Source organism: Tupaia chinensis, unplaced genomic scaffold (assembly GCF_000334495.1).
Source record: "Tupaia chinensis unplaced genomic scaffold, TupChi_1.0 Scaffold000612_1, whole genome shotgun sequence".
NCBI classification, from domain to species: Eukaryota; Metazoa; Chordata; class Mammalia; order Scandentia; family Tupaiidae; genus Tupaia; species Tupaia belangeri.
This window is the reverse complement of record NW_006160131.1, coordinates 4,209,252-4,219,270: the sequence shown is the minus strand read 5'-3', so window position 1 is coordinate 4,219,270 and position 10,019 is coordinate 4,209,252. Positions and strand designations below refer to the sequence as shown.

Sequence of the window (10,019 nt, the reverse complement as noted above, 5' to 3'; positions counted from 1 at the left end):
AAGAGACAGCACCCCCAGTAGGGTCTTGATGCCACAGTCCACCGCCAGCTTTTTTGCCAGTACTGGATCATGGGTAAAAGTACAGCATCTTCAGGAGGTCTCTAGCCTTAAACCGGGAACCTTACCCTGTGGGATGCCTTCACAGAGCATTGCACTTTACCACTGTGCCACCCTCTGACCTCCTTCTTAACGTTTTCTTACAATTTCCAGATTTAAAATGACTATGTTATTACATAATAAGATAAAATTCTTCCACATTAGTGATGTATTCCACGTATTTTGTTCTGTCTTACAGATAATTTATTGTTTGTAATCAACTCCATCAAGCAAGAGATTGTAAACCGGGTACAGAATCCGAGAGAGGAGAGAGGACCCAACATGGGGCAGAAGCTTGAGATCCTTATTAAAGATACTCTTGGTAAGAAGAATATTGGATAAAATTCATAACAACATGATAGCATGCTGTGCAAGATACAAGATTAAAGAGGATATTAATATTAAGAGTTCTTTCAAGGAAAAACTCCAGTGCTGTCATTGTAGTTACTCTCCTTTATGAGTAGCTTCATCTTTTTAGATTTAGCACTCGTGAACATATACTGCTGATTACTATTTGTAATTTAGCCTTAGTCACTGAACTAAGTTTGAAGACAAACTTCAACTTCTGACTTTCCTTTGGAGGGGAAAAAGAGACCCTGAGTTGTCAAGCCTGCAGTTGTTTTACTCAGTAATAAATTTTATAGGATCCTAGCAAACTGGGTTATCTGGTTCTCACTCCTGAACAGATTGTACAACATGGAGCAGATCGGCGAGGCAAGTATCCAGAAGCCAGACAGACTGATAGATGACAGGGAGGAGAGAGACTGCTAGTGTAGACAGACATGAGAATTCTAAGGGCCAGGAATTTAGCTGAGATAGGAGTAAATCGCCTTACAGCTCAGTAGCATCCCAAGGGCATCCCAACATAATATGGCTCATGAAAACCTCAGTAGTTGACATAATGGAAGGTCAAATATTTATCTTAAACGAAACTATATTTATATTGAAACCAATCTTAAGTGAAGAGTTGATCCTGACTGTTAATATTTTGTAACCAGTAACTTTGTATTTCTTACCGAGACTAATTCAGTACTCAGACATTAAGCACGAACTCAGGGATGTGTTTGCTTGTCTTTTTCTTTAAATGGATTGATGTTATTTCAGTGTTTTCTGTATTCTTTCAAAACATTTGATATTTTTTCTTCCTTTTTTAAAAATGATTTTATTTAACTTTATTTATTTTATTTAAATTTGACCAGAGAGGGACAGAGTAAGAGAAAGAGAGGGAAAGTGAGAAAGTAAGCTTCCAGGTCTAGGACCCAAATAGCAGTCGGCCATGTGGGAGTCCAACGCCTTTAACCACTGCACCACCTGTCAGGCCCCTTTTTTCTTTCTTTTCTTTACTTTTTTTTTTAATAAAGATTTTTGCTATAGAGTACATGTGCTTGCTGGAGAGACAGGGAGACAGAAGGCAAAAAATTAACACCCCTCGGGGTGGGGGGAGGACAGCCATGGGATTTTGGGCGTACATACACCCAGTTTGAATTTCAAGCAGCTGAGTCTAGACTCAAACCACAATCAACCATGTGGGGGTCCAGTGCCTTAACCACCATACCACCTGCTGGCTTCACTATTTCTTTTTCTTAAAAAGCATCTTTAATCACTTGTTATTTACAGAAGGAATTTTTTTTAACGATAAAATAGGGCATGTGTGCTTACTGGAGATACAGACACAGGAGAGATGTGAGAAAGCACTGCCCAGGAAGGATGGCTATGGCACAGTCTCCTTTCTCCAACATTCTCAGGATCTGGGGCATGGATGCCAGGCGTGTTTTTTTGTTGTTTTTTGTTTTATTTTTTTAGAGGTTTTTGCTATAGGGTGCGTGCACTCGCCAGACAGAGACAGACAGAGACACAGAAAGCGAGACATCCCCCCCCGGGGGAGATGGCCATGCCACAATCCCTTCTCCTCCATTCTCCTCTCGGGATCTTGGGCACGCACGCACACACACCCAACGTGAGTTTTAAGCCACCAGGTCCGGGACGCAAACTGTGGTCGACTACATGGGAGTCCAGTGACACAGCCATTACGCTAACTGGTTCCCCAGGTGTGTTTTTTAAGTCAGGACTTGAACTGCACCGTTGGGCATATGGGATCCAGCTGTTTTAACCACCTCGCCACTGACTGGCCTGAGACCAAGACTTCCGATAGGCTCTTCATGTTGCTTTCCACCCCAGCCAGTTGGGATCACAGACATGCATGCCTGTGCCCTGTGTGTACCAGGAGATCTTGGGACGCAAATATGGACTTTTCCAGGTGGCCTCTGCATCATGGAGTCTTGTAGTGACTGCAGTGCCACCTTTTCACTGTTACCCAGGCTGGGATGCAGTGGCTGTTACTAGGTGCAATCCCACCACTGATTAGCACAGAAGTTTGACCTGTTTTGTTTCCTACCTGGGCTAGATCACCCATCTTTAGGCAACTTGGTGGTCCTGCCTCTCAGGAAGTCACCATATTATATCCAGTCTTGGTGTGGACAGCTGACCTGCCTAACACACTAAGCCCAGAACTCCTAGACTCCAGTGTTCTGACCCTCAGCTTCCCATGCAGGTGGGCTCACAGGAATGCACCACGTGACTGGCTCAAATTTTGTTGTGTTTTTTGTTTTGTAGCTTGCCTTGTTAACTCCAACAAAGTGCATATGTAATTTTTTTTCTCTCAATGTTTTTTTAAATTATTTTTTGTCAAGGGGTATGTGTACATTTCGCCAGAGGGAGAGAGAAAGGGGAAGATTGCCCTATGGGGCATGGGCACACCACAATTCCTTCTCTTCTATTTCTGTCCTGTTGGGATTTAGGTAATACACACATATGCACCCAGTGTGTTTTCAAGTTGCCGGGGCCAGGATTCACACCGCAGAGTCAGCTAGTTAGGATCTGGCTCTTTTTACCACCAGACCACAGGGCTGGCCCTTCTCTCAACTTTTTATTTAAGATTTCAAGCCTGCAGACAAGTGGAAAGAAATAGTACAGTAATAGCATTTCAACTAGATTTACCAGTTGTTAATGTTTTGCTGTAACTACTTTATTTCTGCCTCTACCTACATACGTATTTTTGGGAGGGAGTATCTGAAAGTAACTTAAAAACATCCTGATTCTTCATCTGTAACTATTTCAGCATGTATTCTATTTTTCCCCTTAAAGAGAGGTGGGGGGAGGAGGAGAGAGAGCTTTTTAAAAAATATCCCCATTGGTAATGAGCAACAGTTGCTTTTTTATTTTCTTCTTTCATGGTAGTGAGGGCACCATCAAGAGGGGCTTCATGCCTCGATCCTCCCCTCAACTCTGTAGCCAGCCAGAGTGATGGGTATGCTTACCGGTATACCTGGTGAGGCATACCCGGAAGGGAAACCAGAGTCTTCCCACATAGTTCTAGAATTGCATAGCACAGTGCCTCTACTGCCTGAAGCACTGCACCTGGGCCAGAGAGAGGTATTTCTGACAGGATCTCACAGTGTGCAGTCCTTCTGCCCTAGCCTCCCGCTTAGCTAGGATTTCAGGTGCATGTTCCTGTGCCTGGAGTGTTTGGGTTGGCCCAGGAACCAAACCCAGGTCTCCTATCAGCATTTCTCTCTTGAAAATGACATTCTACCACGCAGCCACATTTCCACTATCAAAGCCAAGTACGTCAACATTGATATTATATCTAATATGGAGTCCATGGTTAAATCCCCTAGTTGTCTCAATATAATGTCCTGTATAGTCTTTTTGTTTCTGATCTTGTTAAGAATCATGGATTGCATTTGCTCATTTCTTTCATCTCCTGGTATTTTTCTTTTTTTAATGGAAAATCCAGGTAGTTGATCTTGTAAAAATATCCCAACATTTGGATTTTTCTGTTTCCTCATGACTAGATGCAGTTACATTTTTTGGTAAGAATGCACCATATTTCCTTATTCCATCAAGTAAAAGGCAGGTGGTGCCAGTTTGTCCCACACAGATACGGTGGTGTCGATATTTTTAGAGCATCTTTTGACCTCTTCCCCTGAGAAATGACTAAATAATATACTTCTATTTCAACAGCCTCCCCTCTTTAAAAACATTGTTTCTTCTGTATGTGTGAGAGAGAGGGAGAGAAATGGAGAGACGCACATGCCTGATATGGTCAGAGAGATCTCGAGATATAAGCCTGGAGCCCTTCCTTGTGGGTCAGCCTCAGAGAGCACTGCATTTTACCACAGTGCCATTGTTCAGCCCTCCAGTAACTTTACCCTTTGATTTTTCTTAATGCTTTAAAAAATACTTGCTGATGTATTAATTCTAAGCATCTTTTGCCTTCTTTATAGATGAAAAAAAAAAAAACAAGAAAATCATACTTTAGGCAGATTCCATGTTTCTCCCTCTTTTCTTCCAACTTTGATTACTCTTCTTTTAAGTGAAAAGGGAACATAAACTTTCTCCAGTAATCAGAAAAATAACCAAAATCATCCTTCACTTGCATATTTTCAATCTCAGTGGGCAAAACCCACTGATGGGTTATAGTGAAATTAGAGCAGTTAGAAGATAGTGAGAAAAGGGCGAGGGGGCAAGTTCTGTAGATAGGAAAAAGTTCTGTAGCATTGTGTTTTGGCAGGCTTTGGGTTTGGGTTGGACTGATTTTGACCTGTTACTACTTGTCATTTGCCCCACTTTGAAATATTAATTAACCATTCTTCACAGTTATTCCTCTCTCTCTCTCTTTCTTCCTTTCTTTTTTTGTTTTTTTTTGGGTTTTTTTTTTTGGAGAGATTTTCACTGTAGGGCGCGTGCGCTCACCAGACAGACAGAGAAAGACATAGAGACAGAAAGCGAGAAATCACCCCCCAGGGGGGATGGTCACGCCGCAATCCCTTCTCCTCCATTCTCCTCTCGGGATCTTGGGCATGCACGCACACACGCCTGGCGTGAGTTTTAAGCCACCGGGTCTGGGACATGAACCGCGGTCGACTACGTGGGAGTCCAGCAACATAGCCATTACGCTAACTGCTGGTTCCCTCTCTTTCTTCCTTTCTTTAGCTTTTCTTTCTTCCTTTTCATTTGCCAGAAGACACATACACTTGCCAGAAAAAGAAAGAGAAAAGGGGAGAGGGAGAAATCATTCCACAGTGGGATGTGGTCATGCCACAATCCCTTCTCCACGTCTCCACCCTGTTGGGATTTGGGGCATGTATGCACACGTGCCCAGTGTTTTTCAAGCCACCAGGGCCAAAATTTAAGGCATGAGAATCTGCCTCCCTTAACCACTAGGCCAGCCCAACTGTGTTTTGTTTTGTTTTGTTTTTAATTTGCTTTGAGAGTTCGTGCACTCTCCAGAGAGAGAGACAGACAGAGACAGAGGGAGAGAGGGAAAGTGAGAAATCACCCAGGTGGAATGCCACATTGTAATCCCTTCTCCTCCATTCTCTTCTTGGGATTCTGGGCATGTGCACACACACACTTGGCATACTTTTCAAGCCACCAGGTCCAGGACTCAAACTGTGCGGTTAGCCATGTGGGATCCAGCCACCTTAACCACTTACCATTCACTAACCCCAAAAGGTTACTCTTGGTTTGAGTCTTCTAATCTTAAAATTATAGACTCCCTTCTGATGCAGAATTATTTTATGAGCTGCAGTTGCAAAAAGAGTGTTCATTTGGTGGCATTATCAAGCCGAAGGCCAAATTTGACCTCAGGTGATTCCTCTTTCTTTACATTCCTTCATGCCCTCTCCATTTCTTTGTCTAAGTGTGCCTTTCATTCTTCTCTTCAGGTCTCCCTGTTGCTGGGCAAACTTCAGAATTTGTTAACCAAGTGTTAGAGAAGACTGCAGAAGGCAATCCCACTGGAGGCCTTGTAGGACTAAGGATACCAACATCGAAAGTATAACCAGCCTCATTGGACCACTGGTCAGAAATGTCCATTTTTGTCACATTATCCATTGTAAATTTTCATTCTGTTTTGCATGTCAGTTAGCATTATGTAAACATTTACAATTAGGTTATGTTGTTTTAAGAACTAAGTAGCATAAGTGAAGCATGATCCAAAATACTTGATTATTGCATTTTCAGAGCATAAACCATGGTCGAAACTGCTACTGACATCAGAATGGAAACTCATATGTTTCAGTAAATGTTTAGGTACAGATTGTAGAAATCTGTTAAAGCCAAAACATTTTGGAGGAGTACTGATATCAATAAAATGCCAAGTGTTATGGCAAGTTTATGCTCTGAACTACACAAAAAAATTGAGGAAGCATCTTTTAAACAGTCACTTTAGATTGTTTTTAAAATTATTGCGTTTTGTTCTAATTTTTCACAACCATTAATCTCACTTGTACAATGGCACACTCAGCACTCATGCCCATGTGCCATAGTAGATGTTTGTTTTCAGAGCTCAATATGATATATATAGATATATATATAGACATATATATATATATAAATGTCTGTGCAAGTAAGAAAAAAAGCATATTCTTTGTGCCTTGTATTTTGGGGAAATATAAAACTGGTAATATTTTGTATGATGAAAACCCTAATGAGGAAAAACAAGATCTATAGATGGAAAAAATTACGGGGTTTAAATGTCTTTTTGTTCCAACTCTTTTTCAGATTTTTTGAATGTATATAGGACTATGTTGAAATGTAGATATATGCCACAGAGTCTGTGTATTGTATAAAAAACAAAACAAAAAACAACAAAAAAAAAGATGGCTCTAGAAAACTCATATTTCGGTACTTGACCGGAAGAAGATAAATACTTGCACATTATTGCGATTGTTTTATTTTTTGTACCAAAGACAAATGCAACTGATATGGCAAACTGCCAGTCTAAGTAAAGTTTTGCACAGCTTACATGATACTGTATGAATGTATGTAAAAAAGGAGAAAAAAAGAAAAAAATTAAAAGGTCAGGGTTAGGGATCTTACTGAACTGTGAATTTTATTTCTGTTTGGGTCCAATTATCTACAGAAGGAGCATCCATACATACAAATGTTATTTTGCTGTTCCTCTAGTTCGCTTCCATAGTAGATAAGTTGGTGGCCATTAGATGTCTGTAAGTCTTTTATTTCTGCACTTACTGTAGAAAATTTTAATATATTTCATTTTAGTAAGCTATATAAAATAGTTTTTGACTTTGAAAATTAAAAAGTTTATTTAGCTTATTGTAGTATTCTTCCACCAAACCAAAATACAGATTATTTTTATTGTATTATGTATATATATATATGTAAAGAAAGAAAAAAGCTAAAAATATCTAATTCTTTAGTTGCCACTTTTCCAATTGATGTATTATTGTGCATGTAATATTTTCAGAGATCAACACAATCTTAAAACGAAAAAATTTATAGATTTTTATATTTTTGTACAGGTATTTTCAAACTAGCTTCTTCAAACTTACATGTGACTTATTCTTCTATAGTTTCTAGAATTGAGAAACATTGACACATTTAGTTTTTAGGTGCTCTTTTTTGCTCACATAAAACAGCTTCATTAGTCAGTGTTTTAACTGTGTTCAAGCTTTACATCTTGATGAGAAATTTCTTATGTCAAGGCAGCATTATAAACTTTCCCTGCAGATCTTTCCATCCTGTCTCTGTTTTATTCTCAAATCTTGTGTTTTGAACTCTGAAAACTGGTGGCTTAAAAACTACGTTTAAAAAAAAAAAATGAACGTATTTAGCAAGAAAAATACCAAAAAATTTAGACTTAGCTGCTGGGAAAATACCTATTTCTCCATTACCCTTTGTAGAATTTATTTTTTAATTATACTTTGTGTATATGGTGTATTTCCCTTTCTTTTACTTTCTTCTCACCCTTTCACCATTTGTAAGCTATAGCACACGAGGCAATAGCTTATGAAGGTTTGATTCTAGAACACACAGAAACAACTGAACAGTGTTGCTTGCCTGCATCTTTGACATCCTGAAAAAGAGACTGAGAAGGATCGTCTTAATACCTTAGCTGAGCTGTGAGGCACAGATTGTCCTGTGTGTTTGGTGGACACATACCTGGTTAGTGCATTCACACTGAACGGATGATAAGCTTGAGTGGTTTAATAGAATGTAAGTTCATCATTTAAAATTTTTCCTTTTTAGGTTTCTTGAAAGTATGTTGAAGACTTGACAGGGTGTATGTGGTAAATTGAAGTGTTCCAAAATATGGCAGTTTTGCAATCAGGTGAAAATCGCTTCATGATAAGAGATTCAGCTGATGAGGTTTATAAAATTGCCCCTTTCTAGCTGCTCTGTTAGGAATTCTGGTTTTTGATACTTTTTTCCTGTCTGCAAACCAGAATTGGATTTTTTGGTCTTGCATTTCAGAAAAAGACTTTGGATCTGTTTAGTAGATTCCATATCCTTGCATTTCAGTGTTTTATATGTACTACTTAAGTTAAATTGTTAAAAGCTTTTAAATAGTTGAGCTTTTTAATGTTGACACTTTATTTTGTACCTATTTATATATGTAAGTATATCTTAGAAAAGCACTTTGTTTAAAAAAAAATTGCATTTTATATGATTCCTGCCATTTGCTGCTAAATCTGGGCTGGTCAGAATGCTGCAGCGATACTTGATCTAAATAAAAACCTGGCAGTAAAATGTAGAGTGGAAGTTAAATCCTCTTGCTGTTTTAACTTTATCATAAAGATGACATAGGCAAGCTGTGCAGCTTTACATTTTAACCAGGGGACTCTGTGGCATTTAAAACCGTCTAGAAATGGTTGTATTTTAATGCCAGTAATAATCTGCTTCCTCTATTGTCATTAAAATATATACGTTTAGTGTATCACACAAACCGATCTTATAAGGGTAATGTAAAAACCCCAACAATTGTACATGTTCTGTTTTTGAAAATTGTGGCATATATTTTTTGGGTGAAGATCATTAGAGAAGAGCTCTCTAAAGGTTTTCTGTGGTCATACATGGTATACAGACAGCTCACAGTGAGATCCAGAATCTTACTTTAAGTGAAGGCGTTGTGAATTCACCTCAGATAAACCAAACCCATTGTTTCGAAAGCAATTAGAAACTTTGACTCTAGTACAACTAGATTTAAAAACAAACAACAGAAACCCAGAAGTTTCTTCCTAGTTTCAGATACACTGGATTCTTCAGAGTATCTCCATATGAAAGCATGCTGCCCAGTTGCTCTTGTGAAGATCTTGTCTGAGTTTTCAATTGGGTGCCACACTTCTTTCAGTCAATATGATTGCTCGTTCTACTGTACCATGTATGATTCTTGTCCTTCCCTATATCCTTCATGACAGATTATGATGTGGCTTTATATTGTGCCTTACTTGTACATTTAAAACTAAACGTCTTCATCCCCTTCCACTTCCTAAGTCTTTAACTTTGACCTTTTTGGTAAGAGAATCAGAGCTATTACAGAAGCATCATGAAGGGTTTCAGATGGTCTGGCTTTCGACTCCCTCTCTTTATAGTTATTTTATATTCGTATGAGAGACCACTTTTGAATGGTCTTTGAACATAAGGGGGAAGAATAGCAGTAATTTCACTACATCCTTTTTCTCTGACTTTCATGAATTTTTCATACATCTTCTTTCTGATGCTTGACTTTATTTGCTTCTTAGCAGTAGTCTGCACTTAAAGAATGGTGTATTCAGTTCCTCAGCTTGAAAATGACTATTTCATTTTTCCAGAATTTTTTAGGAGAAGAATTCTTTCCCGTTTTGTTTGTTTTATAAAACAGATGACACAAATCTCTTTAACAGAAACAGAAGTACAGTACTTTTGAAATACAGTGCTTTTAGTTTGGGTTTCTTTTTTTTTTATATATAATATTCATACAGTTATCTGATGTTTGCCTTCATTAATAAAGCTGTCAGTTTATTCACCAAAATGTCAAGAATGGATGTGCTTTTCTTTATTCCATACATTTAAAAAGATTTTAGCTGCTAAGATTCAGTTAATTTTCTAAGAAATGAATTCAAGTTGCCTTCAGCAGG

General features: G+C 38.6%; 1 protein-coding gene across 1 annotated transcript in view; it reads left to right on the top strand.

Moving 5' to 3' along the window:
• CREBRF (CREB3 regulatory factor) overlaps positions 1–10,019 on the top strand; it is a 69,236-nt gene that overhangs the window by 57,112 nt on the left and 2,105 nt on the right. The window contains exon 10 of the mRNA XM_006158903.3: positions 5,826–5,961. Coding sequence (XP_006158965.1) covers positions 5,826–5,941 — 116 coding nt within the window. The 3' untranslated portion in view covers positions 5,942–5,961. The remainder of the gene's footprint in view (positions 1–5,825; positions 5,962–10,019) is intronic.